The sequence below is a fragment of the Buceros rhinoceros genome, unplaced genomic scaffold (assembly GCF_000710305.1).
Source record: "Buceros rhinoceros silvestris isolate BGI_N320 unplaced genomic scaffold, ASM71030v1 scaffold12319, whole genome shotgun sequence".
Lineage (NCBI taxonomy): Eukaryota > Metazoa > Chordata > Aves > Bucerotiformes > Bucerotidae > Buceros > Buceros rhinoceros.
In genome coordinates this window covers 49,419-75,138 of record NW_010429822.1, presented here as the reverse complement: position 1 = coordinate 75,138, position 25,720 = coordinate 49,419, and the positions used below count along the sequence as shown (strand labels likewise).

General features: G+C 40.8%; 1 protein-coding gene across 1 annotated transcript in view; it reads left to right on the top strand.

Moving 5' to 3' along the window:
* SCAPER (S-phase cyclin A-associated protein in the ER) overlaps positions 1-25,720 on the top strand; it is a gene marked incomplete at its 3' end in the record, with an annotated part of 146,209 nt that overhangs the window by 71,389 nt on the left and 49,100 nt on the right. The window contains exons 23-24 of the mRNA XM_010142808.1: positions 7,591-7,717; positions 24,588-24,703. Coding sequence (XP_010141110.1) covers positions 7,591-7,717; positions 24,588-24,703 — 243 coding nt within the window. The remainder of the gene's footprint in view (positions 1-7,590; positions 7,718-24,587; positions 24,704-25,720) is intronic.

Sequence of the window (25,720 nt, the reverse complement as noted above, 5' to 3'; positions counted from 1 at the left end):
AGAGGGAAAGAATCAGATCAGCAAAGAGGATTATGCGTGCTTGTCCCATTCCTAACTTCCCTGGGGTGTCCGTTTACCGTTGGCTGTTAAAGAGGACGGTGGGCAGATGGTAGCTCTTTCCTGTAGTTGTGCTCATGAAGTCAGCAGCAAGTCAGTCAAGAGGCTGTGGTGTCTCAACAGTTGCACTCAAAACCCTTCATCCTAAAATTACAACTTTCCGGACAGGACATTTGTCTTCAGACTGAGGTAATAAGCTGTGCCAGATCCTGTATGGTTTCTGGCTGCTTCCATCACTCGTAATTGCTGATGTACTTGAAGGGAGCATTTTTTAGAGGTTGTGGTTGGTTAAGATGTTCAGATCCTTGCATAGGCTTACGTGGTTGTATATACAACTAGCCTGTATTCAGCATCTTTTACATAGTCCTTTCAACAGTTTGAAAACCTGCTGCTGAATCTTAGTACGTGTTTTCAAACAATAAAAATCCTTCGCTGGGGTTTGTCATAAGGACGTGAAACATCTCCACCAGGTGGCACACCTGCATAGACACACTGGGCAAGAAGGTTCTGTGGGTGGCTTTGCTTCTTAATAATCAGCATTCCAATTTTCAAGATTAATTTCATGGCAGATTAAGACTTCTAGATTTGTACCTTCTGTGTTTTTCTTTTCTTTGCTATCAGAAAATAAAAAATTAGGGTCTAGTTGTCAGAAAAAGACTCTGAAAGTAGCGATAAACTGTAGTACTTCCACTTGAGTTTCTTTCTGACTTTTCATTACCAATGCTGTAATTCGATCACTTGTGTCTCGGTTGCAGTGCAATAGAAAGTCAGACTTTTTTAATTTTTAATTTTTTTTTTAATCTCTTGACCGATCCTGAATTTGCAGTTTTCATTTCTCTTTACTTAAGTGCTAGTGTACTTTCAGGCAGTCTTCTGTTCCATCTGCTTTCTTATTTTCCTCCTTTATTGCCTCTGTTAGGGCTGTACCCTTTTAGATGTGACCTAGCGTGATGGACCCTGAGTAGCCCACTTTCTCCACACATCTTCTGGGAGATTTCTCTTACAGTCTTTGTGAGGAAACCTAGCGATCTAGCAGATGCTTACATCTACATTTTCAAAACTCAGTTTCAGGTATCATAGTCATTGTTATTTCCCAAATGACACAACTTTTTCCCTGCCGTAAGGGCTCCAGTGGGGGTACCAGTGGGAGCTCAGGTCCGAACTGACGTTTTAAAAAGAGAGGACTGTCTGTGAGTCAACAGAAACCCAGTTTATTTTTATTAAAATTTGTTTACTTTACACAATACATAATACAAAACAGAAGAAGGATAGGGAAGGGTAGTTTTACCCCCTTTTGTAAGGGAAGAGGTGAGAGGGCAAGAAACTTCACGAGGCAAGATTTAGCCCAGACCACAGCTGTTTAGCCCGGTCCGTTGGGAACATACTCTTAGTGCAGGAAAAATTAGTAGGAAAACACCTTTTAAACACAACTAAGTACAGGATCCTACTTAATCAAAACAAGTAGAAGAATCAGCTGAAAGAAACGATCAGTAGTAGATCTGCACTGAAACACTATTGAGAAGCATGAAAATAGTTAGACTATTGCCTTTCTAGCCAGAAGACTGTAAAAACTGTACTCTGAGCTAGTATTAGCTACTACTGTACCTGGCTGAGAGAGAGCAAACTCTTGCCAGCACTCAGTCTGAACAGCTCTCGGGAGATCCGTAAAGGTACTGAGAAAAGTCATATCACAGAACAGAGGGGGTAAAACCTGAGAGTGCTCAGTGCGCTCTTTGGTTCAGAACAAACGCCAGTACTTTCTGCTTCTCACAAAGGAGGGCTTGAGGTGGTCAGGCCAGGGTGGAAGTATGCTAACAGACAGAAAATACTTCAGATTTCTGGGCTGTGGAATTTCAACATGAAAAGTTTGTTTTTTTTTTTAATTCCATTTAAAATGTGACACAATTGGTAGGTTGGTTTATTTGCGTAACAAACAAATGCATTTTAGAGTTAAATCATTAAATGCAACTTACTCTCTTTTATGCTTCCTTGCTTATGCCACATTTCTTTACTCACTCCTTTCCCCCCAAATTGAGTGTGTCACTGCAAACAGCTAAAACCATTTATGGAATGCAATTTCTTATCTGATTTTAGTTCTTAAACATGTTGTCAGTTGTTACAGAAGAAAGACAGAACCCGGAATTAGTCTTTGGCAGGTAAAAAGCCTTTTTAGATCGCTTTTTAAGATCAAGCCACCTTAATATTATGAGACCACTGATTTCCTGGTGCACTGATAGATTGTTCCAGTAGTTCTTACTAGTTTAAGGTTTGCAGATTTAGAAAAGCTTTTACACTGAGGAAGCGCTCATCCAAGGGCTTCCGAAGCTTTGCGTTGGTAATACACGCTAGCATCAATAAGCAGGTGAGGTTTGTCCCCCTTGGACAGATACCGATACCTTTTTGAGTGGGATTGTAAATGGCTTTGAGTGGTTCCTTTTAGAAACAAGAGGTTTAGAAGATGTCTGCAATGGATTTTTTTTTTAATAGTATCTATTTAAAAAATTGCATTCCTTAATGGAGGGGAGATAATTCCAAATACTGCTGTATTTGGTAGCTATTTTGCTCTCTGAACTGCTTCATGTGACAAGAGGGACTTTGAAGGACAGGTCTACGGTCATTCTCACCTGGGAGCAGCCAGTCTTGCTCCTGGACCCTCTCCACAGTGCATGAACTATTTGGTCACTGGTGGCACTCAGGTAGTTTTACAAATGCTGGTGGACTCTTGATGGATTTGTAGTGTGAATTGGTATTCTCTGGCAACTGCTGTGAATGTAATTACTGAGTGTAATTCCAGTCTGCGAAGTTAGGCTGTCAAAAGGCACGTTGGTGATGTCTCTTTCTCTTTGCAGCATTCTCAGGTGTCCATCAGAGCAGGTTTTTAAAAGGGAAGGAAAACATTTTCACAAAGTTAGAGCATTATTTATGTCTATTTGCATCTCTTAATCCAAAGGCTGTGTATTTCAGTGTTAAAGCCATCTGCAGGTAGCAAAGGGTAGTTATCATCTTTTCATACAAGCAGGGCAATTAAGCTAATGAAAGATTGCCATATGCCTGACAGGAGTTAGCAGGCTTGCAGGAAAAAATTAAACCCCTAGACTTCAGCCAGTCTCTCCTCATGCAAGAAGGAGTTGGGTTTTTTCACGTATTTTTTTACTTACCTTTTTAAAAAACTTTTTAAAGGGGCACTTCAGGTAGCACGGAAATGGGCACTGTTACCTTGCAAAAGAAGTGGAGCCCAAAAAGGAGAGAGTTAGGAAATGAAGAATTATTTCCTTCAAGAGTCTGCTGGAGACGAGATGGGAATGTAGTGAGAAGTTTGCTTTTGCGAAAAGCTAAGTGCCTTTAACAATACGGTCCGTTCTTATTTTCATTGCGGTGTATTGGTGCCTTCACAAGATAAACTTACCTCATAGGTTTTCTTGGTGCAGTAGTCTAGATAGCGTATCAAAATACTCATTACTGGAAAAAAACAATCAGATCATCTCTGAACCTGGAAGTTTTTTTGCCATATTTAGTTTCCAAACAGCTGTGTGACCTATAGAAGAGCCGCAGTGCAAATAAAATAAAATTCAGTTAAACTTTAAAAAAAGATAAATACCTGCTTTATAGTTGGCTGGGTGGTAGATTTCATGTTCAGAGGATTGCTAGAGCATTCTTAGAGGAATTAAAATAAATAAATTATTTTCTAATAATCTTTACAGGAATTTTTCATCCGTTTTCAGATAACTTCCATTTAAGAAAACCGAAGAAGGGGTGTGAAGCTGCAGGTTTAGATGTTGGATGCCCAGCAGCATTTGGGACGATGCCAGTGTGTAGCATGGTGTTTTCCGTTGCGTCCCTAGAGCGATGGCAGTGTGCCACGTGTGCCCCACGTCTGGGCGCTGTACTGCAGGGGGTCAGGCCGCGGGCAGTGCGGAGTAGCGCAGGGGCTGTGCGTGGCTTTAAGAGGATGCAGCGTAACTCCCTTTGGGCTGGGCAGGAACTGCCACAGACTTTCTCGGTTCTCTCCAGGCACAGGCTACACTGGGAAGAATGGGAGCGGTGTGTGGGGCTGCAATCTGGCTGCCCTTGGCAGGAGCATACGGGGGGCATAACCGCCCCTTCCGTGCAGAACTGCCCGGAACCCAGTGCTCTGCCCACTTGTACGAATCTTTCCTCGCATACACTCAGTGTACAGCCAGGAAATCACGGGTTTAAATGTGGCAGTGCTCAGATACATCGATGTTACTATTTTATGGCTTTTTTTTTTGTAGAGATGAAATGTAACCTGTAAATATTAACAGATCTTTGTCCTTTAACCTATAAAATATATTAAACTTGCTAAAAATATTTAACCTACACTAAAAAGAAACCTTTAATTCATATGGTACTTTGGTTTAATTTTGTTTATATATTTGCTACATGAACCTTTATTATGAATATCCCTCATTTTCCCATTTGCAGTGCAAAAAAGATCAGAAAATGTATTTGTATTTGCTGAACATACTATTTCTGAAGTTTACATTGTGGTAACATTCCAGTCAGTGCCTTATGTCCTTTCTGATATTTCTTCTGCATTCTGAATTATCTCTTTTTGGGCAATACTAAAATCTTAATTAGTGAGATGTAAATAACTTCAGATAAAAAGATACTAACTTTAACTTTCCCATTAACTTAGCCCAGTAAATTTTCAGTTCGTTGTCATTCCCTGTGTGACATAGCATTGGAGGAATGCAGATCACGGGACAGAACAAGGATTAGATAGTTGTCTTGAAATGTTTGGGTTTGGACTCAAGTGTATTTCCCCGTCGTCACTGGATCAGGCATCGATACTGTGCTCTATTAATTTCCAGTGCCTACAAGGAGCGTACAGGGAGCACGATATGTCCAAAGAGTTCTCTCTTTCCACATCCGTTCATACCAATGCTAAAGTCTATATCCAAGCACAAGTCGTCTTGCAGAGATTTCTAGTCCTTTGAAAGAGTCCTAAAATCTCTGACGCTGCCAAGAAGTCAGTATAAAGGATATTAAATTAAAACGATTTCCCCAAGGCTGCCTGGGCGAGAGGAGGGGGTTTTTATTTTCTTCCCCATGTGATCACACAGCATACGTTACCTTTTTCTGGCGGGAGACCAACACACAGTAGGACATGAGGAGGTAAGAGGTAGTTCTTTCATGTGGCAGAGCCGAAAATTTATCCTTCACCATCCTTACTGCACGCTGCTGATCACACACTTAGAAAGCTTGAGTTGTGGTAAAAGTGTCCAGGAAGACTTTTAGAAGATGTGGAAAGCTGGAAGCTTTTCCTGAGAGTTAACGTGTTGTACACCATTTTTTTAAACTGACAGCAGCTGAATGTGATGTCTAACTTACAGAGCGTCTTTGTAGACTGAAGAGAAAGAAGAGGAGTTTGTCCACAGAAGCAATGATGTCCTGTGATTATTTTCTGTTTGAATCCTTCTGATTGGTGCTTTGATAAATCTTACACATTTTATATGCTGATGTCTGATGGATGTTAGTAAAGTCCCTTTCTTTAGCCTCTATGGTTAATCCTGGTTGAATTTCATTCCTCTGATGTTAAACGAAGTAAATAAAAACCTGTATCGCTCTCTCCTGTCAGATAAAGTTACAATATAACGTGGTGGGTTTGTTCAGTGCTTTATATATGCTTCAATAATGGAATTTGGGTAGATGTTTTGAAGAGAGAGTCTTTTTTGCTCAATGCCCGAGGATATTGCCAAGGCAAAAGCCATTCCAAAGATAGTTCTATGAGAATACCTGAAATTCTCTGCTTCTAGATCATCTTTGTGGGCTGTAGCAGTTCGACTTCCCATTGGTGCTGCAATTCACTCCTTATGCTTAGCAGAGTTAGTGGTCATCTGATTTACTGCGTTACTTCTGTTTTGGCTTTTAATTTTCTTTCCTCTTTTAGCTCGTGGCTGACTGAGTTAGACAGAGGTTTCCTCCAACCTCATCTTCCCCAGAGGAAATAGCAGTGCAGAAAACCTCATCAGGATGTGATCTCCCTTTATTTTTCTTGTCACAGAAAAATCCTGGCTGAATATTAGTGGATTCAGCTGACCAGATGATAAGAAGTCCAAGACTCAAAATTGTGAAATCATTTTTATTTGTACCTTAAAAACATATATATTTTCCAAGTCTCCTGAAAGCTTTTAAAAAAGCTCTTTTTCAAAGAAAAGGTACAGAGTACATGCTTTCTGCTGCTTAAGTGGAAACTGTATTCTTGCCCCAAATGGAATATTCTGATTTTTAGGTTTTTTTTAATATGTGTGACTATTGTGGTATATTCCCCAGCCATTCCATCTCCTTTCTCGCCTCTTAGAGACTAGTTAATGTCATCTTCTCTTTGCCATTACTCTGCGGTCGCTTTGTGAATACTTTCTGGCCCTTTTGCATTCATGACCTCCCATTTCATGATAAGCATTGATACCCTTCCCCTCTCTTTTCCTTGCCATAGAGCTATGTCACAACAGTATTTCTCCACTCATCCTGCTCGGTTACCAGCTTTGTCCTGCTTTCAGTACAAATTACTCAACAGATCAAACCAAAGGTCTACCAAATGCCGAGCCTGTCAGTTAGAGCAGCCGGTAGCGGGTATCAGGGCAGTGATTGACAAATACATGGCAAGGATTGAATGATGCTTCCTCTCTATTTCTTTCAGCCTCCAAGTAAGAGACTCTGTTTAGTGTTTGTCATCTGCCATAATGCATCTTCAGATGGGGAGGTCTGCATCTGAGCTGGTTACTGACTGCCCATTCAAGGCAGGGGAGGATGAACTATGGGTGTGTTTTGCCTGCTTTATTTTAGACCTTAGGATGAGATGAGTGGTGCCTTGGAACTGCGTATTTCTCCTCCCTCCCTCACAGGAGAGCATAGGTGAACAGCCCAGATGTAGGTGTGTAAAATTGAAATGAATCCTAACCCATGCGGCTACATCTCTCCCACCTCTGGTTTTGGCTTCATTACTGACCCCAGTTAATAAAATGCCCTTTCTGAGGTAGTCTGCAAAGTCTCTTCACTTATTCAAATAACCCTAAAGAGCCATTTCTTTTATGATGCCTATCAGAAATTAGCCAAGTAGTCTGATGTTCTGTTTCCCTAACTGATCTCAAGAGCAAACTACTCAGCTAACTGGGCAAAAAGGGTTGAATGATGGAAGAAAAGTATGATGAAGCCATGTTGAAAATGAAGATGGAGGAGAAGAATAGGGAAATGAACTCTGTGGAACAACAGAAACAAACATGTAGCTAATAAAGAAGCACCTTTATGGCTGTACTGGTCACACCATTTCTGTGCCATTTCCCCCCCCAAAATTGATAGAGAACTGTCGTAGACACTGAGCTGACTGTATCTCCTTGTCGTATTGCCTAGTTCACATGCTGTTCAGTATAGCTGACAATACTGCTTTTACACAGATTTTCATGATTGCCTTATAGAAATTCCATTAGCAGAGTTTCATTGCAAAAATGAAAGTTTACACGATCAGGAGACTTTTTGCTTTAACTGCTCTTTGTTTTCTGTTTCCTGTTAAAGGTTACAGCGGTTAGCAAAAGACCTTTTAAAGCACCTCCAAATGCAGGATGGCTGTTCACTGGGCAACAACAAGGTTTCGGCTCTGGATAGGACTTTAGGAGAGATCTCTCGTATTCTGGAAAAAGAGGTATTGTGACGGTTACTATATAACTTATGATTAACCTATAAACTGTGCTGCCCTTAAATGTCATCAGTTGGGAATGTTTTAAATGTGCGTTGATGAGTAAATCACCTCTGTAACAAGCGGTGTCCGCTAGTACACTTTTCTGCAGTGGTTGCAGCAGTAGATGTTTTTATTTAGACATCAGATTTTATAAAAGCAGTTTTGCAGAAGTGCTGAAAACACCTTTGACTGATGTTAGATCATCTGGATAATGACAAGCCGTACTGTCACGGTGTTTCATTAGGATTGTTTTTAACCTGAGCCGTTTCAGTTATCTAGCTCGTAGTGCACACCCCAGAACTGCTTTTACAGTGAGGGGCCAGAGCCGTTAGCAGAGGACAGAGGAAAGAACTGGAGCCAGCTTTGCTGGCTGGTGTCACCGCCACTGTATTGTGGGGGTACCCGTGGGGGTTGATTGAGGACAGAGGAAAGAACTGGAGCCAGCTTTGCTGGCTGGTGTCACAGCCACTGTATTGTGGCGTTACAGCTGAGTTTTGAAGGAGCACAAATCCATTAAGTTTTCCCAGAGTACAGCAAAGCTGGTAGGTCTTTGATGGAGGGTGAAGGTGTGATGTGCATATACATGGGATATTTCTGTGTTGTGAATTTTTTCAAAGTGCTGTGTTTGGGTTTGGGTAAATGTTGGAATTTTTTAATTGATAGCATTTGACCTTTTTAACCGTTTCGTCATGGACAGTCTGCTGCCACGGTGCTTCCAGTCTTGTAATGTGGTTTTGTGCTCCATTAGGACCCCGATATTTGAGTGTTCAGCTGAACATTATGTTCTGTTCTCTCTAACCATTAGAAAATACTTCTCTCATATCTGTAATCAAGAAATCATGAAAATTACTTCTAAGAGAAACCAAATTAAACCAAATGAAATCTGAGTAGGCAGTTGCATCATTGTGGTTCAGAGTTGGTGTCTCTGAAGATGTGAGCTCTGCTTGATGCTTTTCACAGCTTAATCCATGTTGGAACACAGTTGCTAACAGCAAATGCTTTTAACACTGCCTGGGATCCATGGGGTTCTGACTTGTATTCTGGTTGTTACTTTGAGCTGCTGATCAAGTTTAATATTGTTTTTGAAAGTGTTGTGGCATTTTCAGATTTTGCCATGTTTGCTTTAATTATTGGAAAATTAATCTGATGTTTATTTCAAAATACAGAAGTCATGGTGTTGCATGAAGATTATAAAAAGATGTATCTGTTTTGAATGTTATCCCAGTAATTATCGGAAACTGTTTTTGGAAAGTGGTGCTGTATCCAGCCTCTCATCAGTGGCCGTTTTCTGAGATTTTTAAAAATGAGACACGAAGTGGCAGCTGAATGTTAATAATTAATTGTTCACAACATTTTACTGCTCCTTGAGTCTGCAGGGGGGAATGAAAAGATAAATTTGGTAGCATTAATAGACATGCATTATTTTGTTGTTGATTTGGATTTTTACCCCCAAAACATTATTCTGCCACTGGAGAAGTATTATTATAGCTGGATGTCCTAATCAATAAGGTCGAGAAAGATTGATTTCAATAGCTGTCACTGTGTTTACGGCACAGATCGTACGTAGTCATTTACAGAAGTGGATAGTAATTCTCTTGTTAACTTGCAAGTCAAGAAATCAGCAGACACATCTTACATGTAAATGGGTGGTGAAAAGAATCTTGATGGTGTCAGTCATCAACTGAGAGGAGGAGACTGACGCTGTTAATTGAATTTCCCTGGAGAGCATAAAAATATACCATGATGTGGGGGGAGGAATGAGGGAGTGGGAACCACACAAGCTGTCAGCGTGTGTGAGCTGATAACATTGATTTACCCTTGCTAATGGCCTGGGTTGAATAAAGAATTGCCCTGAGGGAGGACAGAGTTCACTACAATAGATCCTTGCCACTTACTAGAAATTCTTCAGGCTCAGGAGAAGTCCTGCAAAAGTATTATAAAATAAAATTGATCCAAAAACCCTTCTTTTCAGTCATACTGTGAAACGTGGGATTTTTCTTTTGCTAATAGTTTACACCGATTGAAAAGTGTATTTATACAGTCTCAGCAGAGAAATAAAAGATTTGTTTTCCACACCACGAAATAAAATGCTGAGCTGCTCTTGGTACCAGTAAATAGGAAAAATAAATACCATTAAATTTTTCGACAGAAGGAAGGGTTATTCAGCTCATTAGAAATTCCATGACTGTGCTAAAACAGCATTAAAGAGTGGGAATGTTTTCTTTATGCAAACTTAAATCACAAAAAAGCCTCATATGAAAGATTGGCAGCTCCATCTCACTGGGTTTTGCCTTCAGGTAGAATAGAATGGGGCTAATAATTCCTTTTGGAACTTCATCTTTCTCAGTTTTTGTAGTGATGAGTAAGGCTTTTCCTCACTTCTGAACTTCTTTCTCCTGTGTGAACATCCTAGGATGAGGCATGCCTGCATGATTGCTGTGGTCAGACTTGCTTCTGTTTTGCATGTCCGGCCTGATCTGCCGGACATAAGTAGAGTCTGCACTTGGGCCAAGTGATTTCACCAATATGGCAAGAAGAGGTTTGTTTTATGTAAATTAAAAGGCTTTTAAATTGGTATATCCTCTAGGTAATAAAATGTGCAAAACTTGCCTTTCAGGCAAAGACACTTCTTAGCCACTGTATTTAACCACTGTATTTTTTTAAGTCCCGTGAGTTTATTGTAGCACCGTACCTGCTTCTCATTAACACAGAATTTGTAGGCTGCTGCTGGTTCCCCATCCAGCACAGCAAAATCACAGCGTTCACTGTGAATCCAGCGCGTGATCTGAGTGCTAATGGATGAAAGAGGAGTTGCTTCGCTTTGCTTCAAGTGGTTGTTAGATCCCCAGACACTCGTTGATACGTCCATGTTGGCTTACTTGAATGAAGCTCTACAACTACTACAAGTATTGATTGCAGCCTATGCCAGCAAGTATTTGCAAGTACGCAGGTTAACGCGCAGGTTTGGAGGATCTGACCGTTTGAGGTCACATCAGTGGTCAGATGGCCATCTGAGGGGTACAGCCATTAACTGCATTCAACCTGTGGTTCACATGTATTTTAATTAAATAAACATAAAAAGTACTATAAAATTATAAACCACAATATCGTTCCAGTTTTAAATAGATTTGTACCTCTCATGTTACGTGTCGTTGCTTCTGCTAGTACCATCAAGCCGGAGGCACAAACCCCTGTGCCATTGCAGCCGCCCGGTGTGCTGTCCCCAAGGTGCACCTACAGCATGTGCTGCTAAGGTGCTGGCGTGGTGGTGTTCGGGATTAGTGGAGGGCAGTCCTTGGGCTTCGTGCAGAGTCTCACATCCCTTCTGGCAGAAGTCCTGGAAGGAAGCTGTATTCACTTTCACCACTACTTTGTTAGCAAAACAAACATACACACACACAGACAGGACAGCAAAACACATGCAAATGTTAGTGGAGGGCCCAAGCCTGATGTTGGCAGGTTGTCGTATGGGACTCTTCAAGCTCTTAATAAGGTCTGATAACACTCAGTTTAAGATCTCCCGTGAATGGGGCTTTGATGCTAAAAGAAAAACTCATGTACCCTCTTAAAAAGAAGGCAGAGCTGATGTCTAAACTGCAGGGCTGAAGCAGTTCTTCTGCCACAGTGCTTTTGATTTTATACACACTCATTCTTTGATGGACTGATTTTACCCATCCAGTACCAAGGGCAGCAGTGTGTTTCAGCTGCACAAGAAGTCCTGGCTTGACTGCTCAAGTCTGACTTGAGCACTCCTACAGAAATGGCCTGTGTATGGAACGCTTTCAGAAACCAGCGTATTTAAAGCTGTATGTTCTATTAGTGTGACTACAGGTACAGTTTTAAGTTGCTTACGCTGATATTATTTATTTCCCTCAGTGCATAGAGGTGAGATTTACTCATTAAAAAATGGAACTGTTTTCTATTGCACAGACGTTAGACATTACACTGACTGAAGTACGTACATTTCTAAGGCTGTGAACCTGACCTGGGTCAGAGGTTACTGCCTCTCCCATGGTAATCCTTATACTTGCTGACAGCATCACTTCCCTGAAGTTCTTCCTAAAATTTGGGTGTAGAGCCTTTTTTTTGGGTCCAGGTTTTAAAAGTCTTGCTTTTAAAAGTTTAAAGTATTCTACGTGATTTTGATAGGGCTGAGCTGGGCAGAGATGACAGACACCGTTACTCTGCGCGTGGCAGGACACTACTACCTTCAGTAAGGATGGTGACCCACAGCCGAGGGCAGTAACCTTTCCATCTGGCTCAGCTGCAGCTAAATCCTGCAGTTAAATCACTTCAGTTACACTTGTGCAATACTTTAAAGTGACAGCTAGGCAAGCCCTTGACTTAACGTGTCTGCTGTCCTTCTGGCTGCGAGTATGACACAAGTTCAATATGATCATGAGGGAACCTCATGATTTCTGGAATCCAAGTGCAGGAGTTAATCTGCCTCAGTGGAATTATTTTGATATGACATTTCGCATCTGACCACTAGTTTGAACAAGATCTTCATCACAACAGAAGTTCAAGATTCCTTTAACTAAATGATGTGACAGCAGATCTTACAGATATGCTCCTGAAGAGAGGGCTGCGACCACAGGGAAGAGCTAGAGGTTTTCTACATGTCCCAGCCGAAGCTCACCCGTCCAGCACAAGGCACGAAGCCCTAACAAATGAGACTGCACTGGTTCTGATGGTCATAAAACTGCCTGCGATTTTGTGCAGTGTTGAGGGTAGCTGTGTCCCTAATCGCCTTCAGGCTCTCTTGGTGCTCCAAAAATCTCGGTAAATAATAGTGAGCATAAAAATGGAGAAGGTTTTTAATAAATTGGGCCACGGTGCTTACAGGTGCTTACCAGCTCTCTTCATACAAATCTAAAGGTAACTGCTTTTCAGTAGGTTGTTTCAAGATACATATTTTTACAACTAATTCAGAAAAGTATTCTTGCTGGAAACAGATTTCAAGGGAAGGAAATACTTTCTTCCAAGAGGTGTAATGTGGTAACTGAAAAAATGTGTGAATCTGAGCTATTAATTGACTGCAATGTTTTAATAGTTTTTTTTAAAAAAAGAATCTCAATGCCCTCTGAAATGTGCTCTCAGTAAGCGTTAATGGTTTGTTTTGTGTCAGGCCATGTTTTTGGTATTGTGATTTTTAGATAGATACTTCACCCTCCTGCTTCAGCGGTCGTGATGTCAGTTATTTACATTTCTGTAAAATGTTTGTCCTAGCTTTCAAATAGATGGGGACTGTAGACAGACGGTGTTTATCCCGCTGTACAGACTGTCAGAAGTGGCTGGCTTTAACAACACAGTCAGGCCCAGTATTTATGTTTCAGTCTCCAAACTGTCAGGCCCGTTGGGTATGGTGACCATAGCCAGTGTGAAGATTAATCGGACAGTGTTTGGAAGGCAGGCTGAATCGCCTGGCTGCCTATGCCCAATCTGTCTTTTTTCCCCTCCAATAATACAAATTCTGAATCATCAGCAACCACAACAATAAAATTAAAAGCTGTTGAAGAACTCAAGTATGGAACAAAAGCAATGTTAAATGGAACACGTGAAAGCTTTTCTGCTGTTCGTGATAAATACCTTCACAAGTCTCCACAGAGTTAAAATTGCCCCGTGTGTGTACATGCGTGTGTATGCATATATAAATACATATATGTGACATGTATACAGACAAATAGATGTTAGAAGCAAATCCTCTGTTAGAACTACTCGATGTTGGTGCTTATTTGAGTATATTTAAGAATACAGTGGGAAGTCTGGTTCCCAAACTCTTCTGCATTGAATTTTGGTTCTGCAAAAATTCACGAAGCTGGCCCAAGCACCGTGGCAGCTGCGTGTTTCTAGTACAGCAGAGCAGTGTAGCCATCAAAGAGACAGCTGAAAGCCACCGATAACAGAGGCTGCATTTTCTTTGTCAGAAGGGCAGAATTCGAGACCAGCTGAAAGGCAATAATGTATCTTTAGGCTTTTCTTAATTTGCTGTTGGTTATATTTGAACTGCATGAGGCATTATTGTGCACATAATCATTGTTGCTTTGAATGAGTATTAGACAAGGTGTTGTAAATTTGGTGTCAAGCTTTTGAAGGAGCTTTGAATTCATAAGCTAAGCAAGAGTGACATAGTAGTGTGTTATATGCCAGGCTATGTCACTGGAAAAGTCAGACGAGCTTTAAGGCACAGGCCATAGCTTGAGTTGGTGGCTTTTATTTCATAATTGCAGAAAACTGTTAAGTGTGAATTAGAAGCAGCAAACTTTAAACCTAAATTTTGGCCACAGGAAAGTTGTTTCAAGTTTAACTTAGTTCTGTTAATCAGCTAGACTCCACAGAGGCAAGGGTGGGGAGTATCTCTGAAGAAAGCTGGAGCGTTAGCAGGTGGAGCGATGATTCTTTTCAAAATTAATAATTCTTGTCTTTGGAGCATTGAAGGTCAGCTGAGAATAAGATGGTGGCAAAAATCTATGGTCCTGAAAATGATGGTATTTTTTTTTTCCAAACAAAATTATTTTGGTTGTCTTTTGTGTAGGCAAAGGAAGAGATAAAAGAGGAAGACAATGATAGATGAGTTCGGGAGCTGAGTAGAACAGATTCCTCATTTCAGTAGCAGAGCATTGCTGTAGGCAATTACGGTTAAGCATTAAGGCCATCTACACCTCTAGACAAAAACCAGCATGAAGTCTGATACCTGCATTCATTGAGGGCTGGAGAAATCACAGGAGGTGTCAGCTTACCTGTCACATTCCTACTAAATCAGGATATCATCCATGAAAAAGGGTGAAAAATACTGTTAGAGTGAATTTCCCGAAGTCATGGACTAGTGGCTTTATCCAAATTATAGCCACAGCGTCTGTATTTTGTGATCTTACGTATGTACATGCGTACCCACAGAGCCACAACATTCATATTCTGTTTAACGCACTCAATCGGTGTTGGTATATAGCCTCACGCTGACTCATTTCTCAGGCTGACTGAAGCTTTCAGAAGTTATTGAACATTGATGTTTCAGCATTATTATAGTAATGAAAAGCTTGGTCAAGATGCCAGACTTTTTATGAGGCACCTTTGTGTTTGAGAGGTGCCCTTGGCAGCGCGATTTCTGTGATGCAGCCCACTTGTGTTTTCTTGTTTACTTAATCTCTCCCATTTCTCCACTAGAGGACAGTACTGGCAGAAACAACAGCGTGTCCTTTTAATCCCGAGAAGTAATAAATCTGTTCAGAAGCCAATTTGTCTTTTGGAAAGAAAAATGCTTACGTAAGGTTTTAGTTTGGTTAATACTGATAGGACTTCTGAGGCCAAAGATATTACCTGCAGGTCAGCTTGGCTGCAGTGGCGGCAGTGGCACGGGACCAGCAGCCGGGCTGGCCTCTGGCAGCAGCTGGCAAGGCAAATTCATGGCTGTGGGTGCAAAGGAGATGGCAAAGGTCCCCAAGCCCTACGTCAGTCCTGCGCCCTTTCCACCTCCACCCGCAGAGCAGTGCAGTGAGGCCCTGCACAGCTGCTGGTACTGTCACCTTGCAACCTACAGCTTCTCTCTCGCATAGTGATGTGTGGCTTTTGGCTCTTAGCCATGTGGAGATTTTGATAAGTAGTGCGCTGATTTACACCAAAAAGCCACCTTTTATATTGGGCAGGGGGCATTTCGTGGCCCAAGAGTTTAAAAAATAAAGTTGGTACTCACACACTACCTTAACTGTGCTTTCATCTTTACGGCTTTTGTTCTTTAGGAAAGTAATTGCTACTCTTATTTTTTATAGATGATCAGAAGTCATAACTCTAAGGTTTATTTTAGTTAAACGTATGATGTATTTTTGTACAAAGAATGGATTAGATTCTTAATCCATCCATTAATTTTTCAACTTTGGATATTCCTGCAGTAGCCAGTTCTAGAGTTACAGTGATGTGACATGAAGGGAAGTCGTCAATCAAATGTAAAGCTGAATTATAACAGTTTAAAAATGATTTAAAGTCAAAATCGAAACTTCATGAAGTGTGTTGAATTGCAAAACTTAAAAATAAGTCTGTTTTACCAGCTGTGTCTAGAATTCAGGCCCTTGAAACTCTGTATTTTACCCCCACAAATCTAATAATTTTGCTACCACAGAAGGGAACAGGGAATTCTGTGTTTATGCCTCCTTCGGTGTAAGCATCAATCGGGTCCTTGGGCAAGTACAAAACCTGAGTTTGGAGCATGACCTCAGGAACTGATAAAGCTGGTATAACTGATGGAGAACCTGAGATGAAAGTAACCCTCCTTGAAATTAATTCACTTCTTTAAACCCTTTCACTGGGAGACGAGGGGTTTTTGATGTGTGTATGTAGAGCACTAAGTGCCAGTGATGCACAGTGCCACTAATACCTGGTTTGAAGAAGCTTCAGCAGTGTTCAAAGCCTGGAGCATGGGGTATTGTACCGCATCTACCATCTTAATGCGTATGGTCCAAACTGCCACTCGCAGTGGCAGCATCACCTGGTCTGGTGACCTGGTGAATCACCTGGTGAACGACGGCAGTGAATTTGCCAGTAGAAGCACAGCAGCTGGGAGTTCAAAGCGCCGGCAGTGGGCAAGCACAGGAGCAGCTCCTGGGGCAGCATCTTCTGCGCAAACAGCCCTTCCCTGTCGCTGCCAGGAAGAAGTCAGTAGGTCAGGTGCGTGCTGGGTATTGCAGGTTAGGTGAGGTAGCTTTATATCATCAATAATTGGTTTGCCCAGAGTTTCTATAATCTGTGGATTAACGTTTTTCTCAAGAGTACCATATAAATAGGAACTTCTTACTAGAGGTCAGCCACGGAATATTTTTTAACTTTGTTTGCTGGAAATGGTATTAAAAGGCAAGTTCAGTTCACAGATAAACTCTGCAGCATACTTATTCCAGGCTTATTCAGAGGTTAATTTGCTGTGCACAGTGGGTGTAGCTGAAAACTGCGGTGTGGATTGCTGGTTCTGTGGGGTGCAATGAAATGCTGTCAGCTTCCAGTGCGCTTAGGCTGTACTATTTTTGGCCTTTTGCTGTCACATCAGGCTTTTTGCCTTCTGCGTCAGTTTAGAACTAATACATCATATCAGAATGGATATTACGGATATATATACACGCCAGGGTAAGCAAGGTTTCTTCACTAAGCATTTACAAGACAAGATATGTGTTTAATATCATTAAAGTACACGCACTGATTTTTCAGTGATGAGATAATGCCCTACAGGCGTGTTCCTGCTAGTGAGCAGATGCCAGTTTAGAGATCATGATAAAGTAACGATTATTGTTGTTTTTAAAATAATGTTTTTATTTCATTTAGTCTGGTGGTATATTTATACACGTATTTTCTCAAAACTATTTTTAAAATTCTACGTCCGATTTGAACCGTCACTTCTGGCTTGAGACCATATAACCTGGAGGTCTTTGTTGTCGAGGTCTCATCCATAGGCCTGGACCAGATTTAAGTTGCTTGTTAGTAATGTACTTTCAGAGAGTATCATAGTCTCCATAATCCAAGAGTGTAGATCTACAACCACAAACATCTCCATGGTTTTGTATGTACATGTAGAGATACCTGTGTGTTTACTTATGGGGGGGCGGGGATGAAAGGAGGAGCCAGCCCAGGATTCAGTTGTCTGGTTTGTTTTTTTAAGGCAGCTTTGAACTGCGTTTCTTAGCCCCTGGCATTTTAGATAGAATCTTCAAACACTAGATAAAAGGAAAGAAGAAAATTCTTAAGATGGATTTCAACTATGTTTTACGGATTAGTTGTCGTTTCTTCCTTCAGTGAACAGTTTAAGAAGAGTAGAAGAGAGTTGCATAAGTTCAGCGCATTCGTTCAGAAACAGAGGTCAGAATGTTTCAGAGTATTTGGGTTTCATTCAGAAATATTTTCTTCTCACCAGTTTTAGTTCCTGAGGTCTGTTCAAACAGGCTCTCCAGATCAGCTTCTTAGTCGGACGCTTTAGGCAGGACTAGCAGGAAGAGTTCTTTCGGCTGTTGAAGGAAAAGACTCTTTTTTTAATCTATATAAAAATATTGATCGTGGAGGTTTGTCTTAGCAGAAGGGTTTACACCAGAGTATTTACATTAGTTCAGAAAGATTTCAAATAGTCAAAATGTGAGTTGCTAAAGTTACATAGAACAGAGACGGTGAAGCTGGCATTAAATCATTTCAGCTGTTAAAACTCTGCAGCGTTTCTGATTTTGCTCTACTTATTAACTACTAATAATACTTTAACAGGAGAAATGTATGGAACTGAGTACTTCGGTCCAGGACATTGGATTTCACCCAATAACTCTCACACCAAATTAATAAATTATGATTTAACTAGGATCATATTTTTCTAGGAGATGATCAGGTTTGATTTAAAAACTTCAAATGATTGAGAGTCGACTATATCCTAAGTATATTATGTTCATCATTAATCACTCTTGGCATTAAAAAAAATCATTTTATTCTTACCTGAACTCATCCAGTTTCAGCTTCCAAATATTGTACTCTGTAGTGTCTCATGGTGAGGCAGGTTTCTCTGACTTCGGATCTTCTGTTTTACAAACCTTGCAGTTTGCCAGAGGTCCTGTGTGAAGGGGAGTAGCAGTGCAGGACAGCACGTTTGCTCTTGGTGTGTCCTGGAACACTGTGTGCAGAAACCCAAAGCTGTTGCTAACTGATGCTCACTTTTTTTCGCTCTGTGTTACTTTGCTTTACCCACTGACTTGTAGAAATAAATCAGAGATTTTTTTTTCCCCGTAATTTGGTTTTATTTCCGAAGAACACAGTTTATGTTATCTGACTACTTTAACGAGTAAAGCAAGACTCAGCAAAGTAACAGCACAGGTCAGCTGGCCTTTTCATGTCTTTTGTTGCTGATCATGTTGGGTATGATGAGGCATATGTGCCAATGACTTTTTTTCTTAGCTGCGTGGGTTTTTTCTGTACCAAATGTCAGATAATGAGATGGAAACATTATTTTGAACTTTCTATTTAGTCTGCTAATTCTCAAATTTGCGAAACGCTCTTGTATCATTGGGTAAGTGGTGCTTCCGAAGGTGCCACAGATGCCAAACTCTGATAAAATCCAGCCTATCTTGTTAATGAACACACAAACAGTTGTTCCCCATCTGCTGCCTCTGTCTGAAAGGTTAGGAAGACCTTCCTTCTTGATCACAAAGGACATAATTATTGTCTGCAGAAGAGTCAAGTACAAAGACAGTTCATCCAGTCTGACCGCGACTACACTGCAGGCCACCAAAGATTAACAGCTGCTTCTCCTTTGATTAGGTTAGGTAATAACAGTTACTTTAGTTAATAATTGGATGGATTCCCAAGCCATGTAATTCAGGTTTAGGCTGTCATTTTTTGCTGGCATGTAGCTGAGCTGTGTTATTGGAACAGAGCCTGTAATCCTATTAGTCAGTTGTCACTCAAGCCACAGGAGAGGAGAGAAGGGGAATTCAAATCCATTAAGGTGTTGTTACAGGTAGGTAAATAAGTCAGCCACGCTAGCCCCATGCACAAGGAGCTTTCTTGATTGTTTATCATAATAAAAAAAATGTATATATAAGTTTCTTAAAATCTTTAGTTCATAAATAATCTATGGAATGGTTACATGATCTGTTTAATTTATTGTTACTCCTTTACTTTGCCCCACACATTAGTGTTTACGCACTCTCTGCTAAAGTTACTTGATACATGCACTGTACTGCGGCAGTTAGTTGCCGTGTGCTCTAAATGACAGGTTTTCAGTGGTCCAAAATGAAGCGTACCCGCTCGGAGTCCCATCAGCTGTGTGGGCTTTCCTCCGGTACAAGCAAGGCCATTGTGTCTCACAATGACACCGACCTGAGGCGGGTAAAGAAAACAAGAAGCATTTTTCTGGTATTGGTTTTGAGTGGAACATCTGCTGCTCTGAAGTCTGTGTTACCGTTTTTGTAATGGTTAAGACATATCTAGGTGGCATCCCCAAGGTTTTTGTGCCGCCTCCTCTCTCCATTAAGAAATGACAGTAATAATCATTTTTGCCTGCGTGCTCGTTTGTCCTTGCTCTCCTGCATGGGCAGGTAACTTGAGAGCTTTGAAAACCTTCTGTACTCAGAAATCAAATTGTTTTAAAATGTGATTTGAAGTAGTTGTCAATTTCTGAAAATACATATGAGCAAGTCAAATTTTCACATGCTGTTTGAAACCCAGATGTATATATTGTGTTCAACAACCCTGAATCCTGTTAGATCGATTGCCTTTGCTGAATAACCTTCCCAGCCTAAATATGAGACACTCAAACAACAGTTTCTATAGTGAAGTTGTGAAACGGGTTTCATAAACATCTAGCTGAGTAATCTGGGAGACCAAGTTACAAGTCTGGAGGATTCTTTCAAGCAGCAAAGCGTGCCATGCTGGTTTATACTCTTTCCAAACAGGGGGTTTAATTTCTGTTACCTACAGAATCGGCCGTTTTTCATGCTCACATGGTGCCTGATCTACTGAGTGCCTCGGGTGCTACCAGAGGAAAAGTGGTAGTTACCCCAATGGGTCTTTTGTTCTGACGCAGGTTCAGATGTGGACCAGTTCAAATGTGAGTATTATGTGAGTAAGGGCCTTGAATAACCTCCATGCCTCAGTCTGCTGCTTTCATTTTTCTATTATGTTTTAATATGTATCAGCTAATGTAAAGCTTTAGCACTACAGAACAGTGAGTTTGGATCATATTTTGAAGGATATAGGTTGATTTTGGAAAGACAGACAAGTTGGGTAAGATAGCCTGCTCCCATATGTTTATGCTTTAAGAAGGATTTCTATGGATGAATATTTAAATATTTCAGAATTTGAAAATTGCCTCAAGTAGGAATTAATTCAGATTCAGATATATTTTAAACATTTGTTATTATTTGGCTGCTATACCTCAGAGACAGAATGACAATATTTTTCAACATTGGGGAGATTTAATACTGTTCGTTCTTTATACAGAGTTCATCTTCCTACCTGAAGTCTTGTGTTGTGGATAGCTGAGGAAACTGCTGGTGCACGATTCCTCTTCTTACCGTTTCCTCCGGTACCTCAGTCACACAGTGTTCACTCTGAAAGCTCCAGCAATGCAATATTCAAGTGACTCTTCTGCTCCTTTGTGGATCGGGCATGTTTTCCCGTCAGTTCCCCTGACACCCACTGACCCAAGGCCAAGCTCAAGGAGCTGAACCTGGGGTTCCTGACGGCAGGACACTTGCATGGTGACCAAGGTCATTGACAGGCACTGCACACCAGCAGTTCCTTTGGTCATCAGCATTGCCTTGCAATAAATGGGCTAAAAGCTCATGGAGTTCTCTGTCTTAAAAGGATCCTTGCAGATAAATACCATGCCAAAAGCAGTGTATTCCTAGTCCCTGAGTGGCGGTTTTCTAGACCGCTGTAAGCACGGTGAAGAAATACCGTGCTCATGTATCTTTCCCAACTTTGCTGCTGGTTTGTTTCTTCCTTTTATTGAAGGTTTTTCTCCTCTGCCATGCACATAGTTAGGGATTTCTTTCTCTGATGGCTAAGCGTCAAAATGCTGATTAATTTTTATGAGTGATCCAGAGAGGAGAATAATAGGACATAAAGCTAAATCGTATAAAACAGGGAGCAATTGCAAACTCTTCTGCTTAATAGAGAACCATAGTAGTAAAGGGAATTCTTTAAAATGTAATTTTCCGTTTTGCACAGTATACTTGTACTTTAACAAAGTATCAGACAAAAGTGAAACAGGCACTCTGAGAAAAGAAGCGATGCTCCAGGTTGGAGTGGAATGAGAGCACGTAGGAAATAGAACAGATTCTAAAGCTGAGTATCCATTTCAAATAGAGACATGAAGATCTCCTCTCAGAATAGGGGATGTTATAGCTTCTTTCAGGTGGCTCTGATGAGTGAGTTGGGGGGCTAGAAAAAGAAGTTCCTTTCTGGACACTTCACTACCAGGTATTTGTGGAGAAGAGAGGGGTTCTGGAAAAAAAAACCACAGATAAGAAAAGTTTTTGTGAGAAAAATAAAAGGATGGGTTTAGCATTAATGAATATATAGAGCTGAGAAGCCAGGAAGGAAAATGGAACAACGTACGATTTCAAGAAAGGAGTAATTACTAAGAGGAGAAATAAAACGAGTGCAATAAAATGGGACATAATTTAGAGTAATGGGTTGAAATAGAGAAAGGGCATATTTGGTCTAAATGACAGGAAAGTCTCTTCGCCACGAGAGCTAATAGGTTGTGGCATAATCTCCCATGAGAAATAGGGAAAGGAAGAAGTGGGAAGTGCTTGGCACATTTAAAACTGGACTAACACTAACAAATATGCTGTAGCAGATAAATCAGCAGCGTCACATAAATGTCTCGTCTGCGTGCTGCAGTGTCGGCGTACTAGCATGCCCGTCACCTGCAGAAGTCCTCGTGCCCGTTTGTCTATTCGGGTTATCTGCGTACATTGATTCCCAAGGAAAATGCACGTTTAAAGTAACAAAACCTGTCTTTACACCGAGAGCTTTAAGCTGGAGTGAAAATGGATACATTAGAAAAGCCCGGGGCTTTGTCTGGGGGGCGCTGCAGCACTCTGCAGCGCTGGTGGAGCGGGGAGGGGCGAAGAGGAGAAAGTCTGAGAACTCAAATAATAGTATCTGGTTTGCAGCAGGACTGTTTCTTTGCCGTTTGGCTGTCTTCCCCGTTCGGCTCTGTCAGGAGGTTGGTGGGAGGCAGCCCTGCCGACGGCAGATTGATCCCCGTCCCGCCGCGGTGGCTGTATTGTGTTGTGTCAGAGGTCACCAGCCAAGGGTTGCCTAAGGAGCCTGTTTTTTATTGCTGCTTGGAGTTTTTCTGAGTTTGAAGGGAGGGAGAGGAAATAAAGGAGGAGCATATGAGTGAATATGTACTTGTTCAGTTAAGGCACGCTTGCTGGGCTAACTGGACTGGAATTGATGGCTAGGAATTACATTTATCAATTAGCCTGTAGGAAATCAGTGACTGATTATCTGAACTGCTTGGTGAGTTGGCACTCAGATTTCCGTTCATTTGAGGCTTGTTAGTCCTTTGAAGGTAAAGCTTTTGGCTATCAAAAAATCTACATGCAGTTCATATTAATTGTGGAAATGTTTTCGTTTTTAATATTGGACATCTCTGAAGAGTTCTTCTGGAGCTGGGAACTTAAATAGAGTTTAGAAGTTTGCTTGAAAAACTTAATGGAGAGAAAGTTGCATGATTAATAAAAATAGGGTATATACTTCTGTGTTTACATAGTAATGTCTAATTCTCACAGGGAAAAATGTTTCCCTTCTAAATCATATTATACCTTGCTGAGTTATATTTCTAATAGTTCAAAGAAAGATTTTATTGCCACACTCACTGGGAGGTTTTTATGTTATACTCTAAATCCATTCTTTACAGACTAATAATGATTGTATTTATAGAGCACTTCCCTTTTTTTCCCACATGCCAAGGGCTTGCAGCACTGTGGGAAAAAAAAAAAGAAATTATTTCTCATATGTAGAATATCCTCATCACCGAAAAAATCAAGATGATTAAATACAAACTGCCAATAAAGTTATACAAACTTAGCAGCTTAGAAGTAAAAAAGAAAAAGATCTTATTGCTTTATTTTAAACAGTAGGAAATAAAATCAATTTTTCAGGAAAGGAAAAGGGTATGAGTAAGTTCTAAAATACTGGACTGGCTCCAGCAAAAACGCAGTCATACGCGAACGGTAAGAATAATGGTAGGATGGTATTTAAGTGTAAGATTCTGCTGAGTGGAAGTTCCAAGAGGACACCTGGAATAAAGAAAAGCTAATCTAGAAAGCTAGGAACACCTACAAGACTACTGTAAGTTAAATCTTTCCATTTATAACCAACAGTGTAGCGTAACAAATGCAAAACACGCTGGATGTGAATGACATACCTCAAAGCTAAAATTATTCTTTTGTCCTGCTACATTTTGAATAAGCAGCAGATTAGTCAAAGGACCCTGGTGAGGGGGTGGGTGGGTAATAAGTTGGAGTTGGCAGAGATAAACTGCACCAGTCATCTAGGTGACATTTTCAAACTTCACCTCTGTGGTTTCCTGTAACTGAAGTACTACCAGATATCGTAACCAGATTTTCAACCTGGTTCTTAAACTCCAAGCAATTAATTTGAGAAGACAGAACTGCTAATGAACTTGTGTCCTGAACAGCATCTGTCGGGAACGTTTCTGTCTTCCCAAGATTAAGGATAAAATAAGTCATCTGAGGGGTGGCACTGTCAGGCTTCCTTCCAGATCAGCAACTTAGCTTACGCGGTCTGTGCTCTGTGAAACATATAGCGAGGTATCACCAACGTGACAATGGTTCTTGTATCTTAGAGCGATCTGCCCAAGCTGTTTGATGCACACAATGAACAAATCAGGGAACAGACCAGCAGGTTGGTCTCCTTTTGGAAAAGTTTGTCCAAAAGAGGGTGTACCCATCTAGAGATTGTCTATGTGCTTTAAATCATACACCAAGCAATCGAGTATAGCTACAAAGCAGCAACATATAAAGATTACCCTTGTTAAAATCTCTAGACCAGTATGTCATTACAGAAAAAAGGTATTCATCTGTATAAGCTGTATAGCATTTGATATGTATAAATGAACTTTGAAAAAAATAGCCCCTGAGATTTTCAACTCCCGCTCTGAGAACAGTCTTCCCTGTGCACTGCAGTGAAATGCTCATTTTCAAAAGTGTTCAACATGGTAAATGTACATATTAAGGATTTTCTATATTGAGGAAACCCAGGACAATTGTCTATCACGTTTATCTTCTATAGGAATTTCTTTAATTTTGGGTGGTTCTCTTCTGTGTTTGTGCTTATCTAGAACACAGCAGATCAAATAGCATTCCGGGCTGCAGGAGGACTGACTGCCCTTGAAAACGTTCTTCAAGCAGTGACTTCTCCAACCAACCTGAATGCAGTTTCACGGCTTCCTTTTAAGTAAGTACGATCGGTCCTTCATTTGCCACTTAGAATCACTAGAATATGTATTTTTCTGCTGCTTCACTGCTTATTCTTCTCATAGTCCAGTGTTGAACTTCAAAGAAAAAAAATGGTGCTGTTCTCCACCCTGCCGTGGGAGGTGAAGTGCATTGCCACTCAACCTCTGGTTTTCTAACTGGGTGATTTTTTTTCTAGCTGTGGTGTATTTGAGCACTGGCATCCCTAGTCGTACGCAATACAGAAAACTGTATTCAGCAGAAGAGGAGGTACATATTTTGTGAAGTTAGTCTGTAAAGATCTCTAGTGCCAAGTGGGGGAGTTTTTTAAAGGGTTGTAGTTCACTTTATTCTGACTGGTTTTAAAATGAAACAGTTGTAAGAGAACGCTAGCCGAAAGGGCTTCTGCAAACAGGTAAATCAAAATTCTTGTGGATTAGAGGAATTCCTCTTTATAGCATGTAAGAATAGAAGGGTTTAAATGTCTAATCCCTGAGTAAAGTTGCAGACTACACAGAATGGCTGCAAGAACTGGTAAGTCAAAAGCATGCTTTTTCCCTGAAGTCCAACGGTACCTTTTATCTGTTCAAAAGCACGTAAGTGGTTTTAGGGCAAAGCTAGGTGTGGTTTTAGTGCTAGAGGAACCAAGCCCAGGGTATCCTGTTGTGTATCATCGCCATCATTGTTTCTAGATATACTTTAGTATTGTAATAATTGATATTTAAGTACTGCATTGTGAGGATTTGGACTAAAACTGTTAATATGTTCAGGGACAGTTATGAAGTTCTAAGGAAGAACACCAAGGAAAAAACATGCTTTTAATACCTTTTCTCTTCAAAGAGAGTAGAATTCCTGCCTTCCTGCTAAGTCATGCACTTGCTGGAAGTCCAGCCAGCTCCACTGAGGAGCAGTCCTGAATTGGTCCTGTGGCGAGCAGCTGAGCAGCAGCCTTTGGACTCGTTCGTTTGCAGGGACTCTGATTTTGAGTTACCTTCATCAGAGTGGGATAAACTTTGCG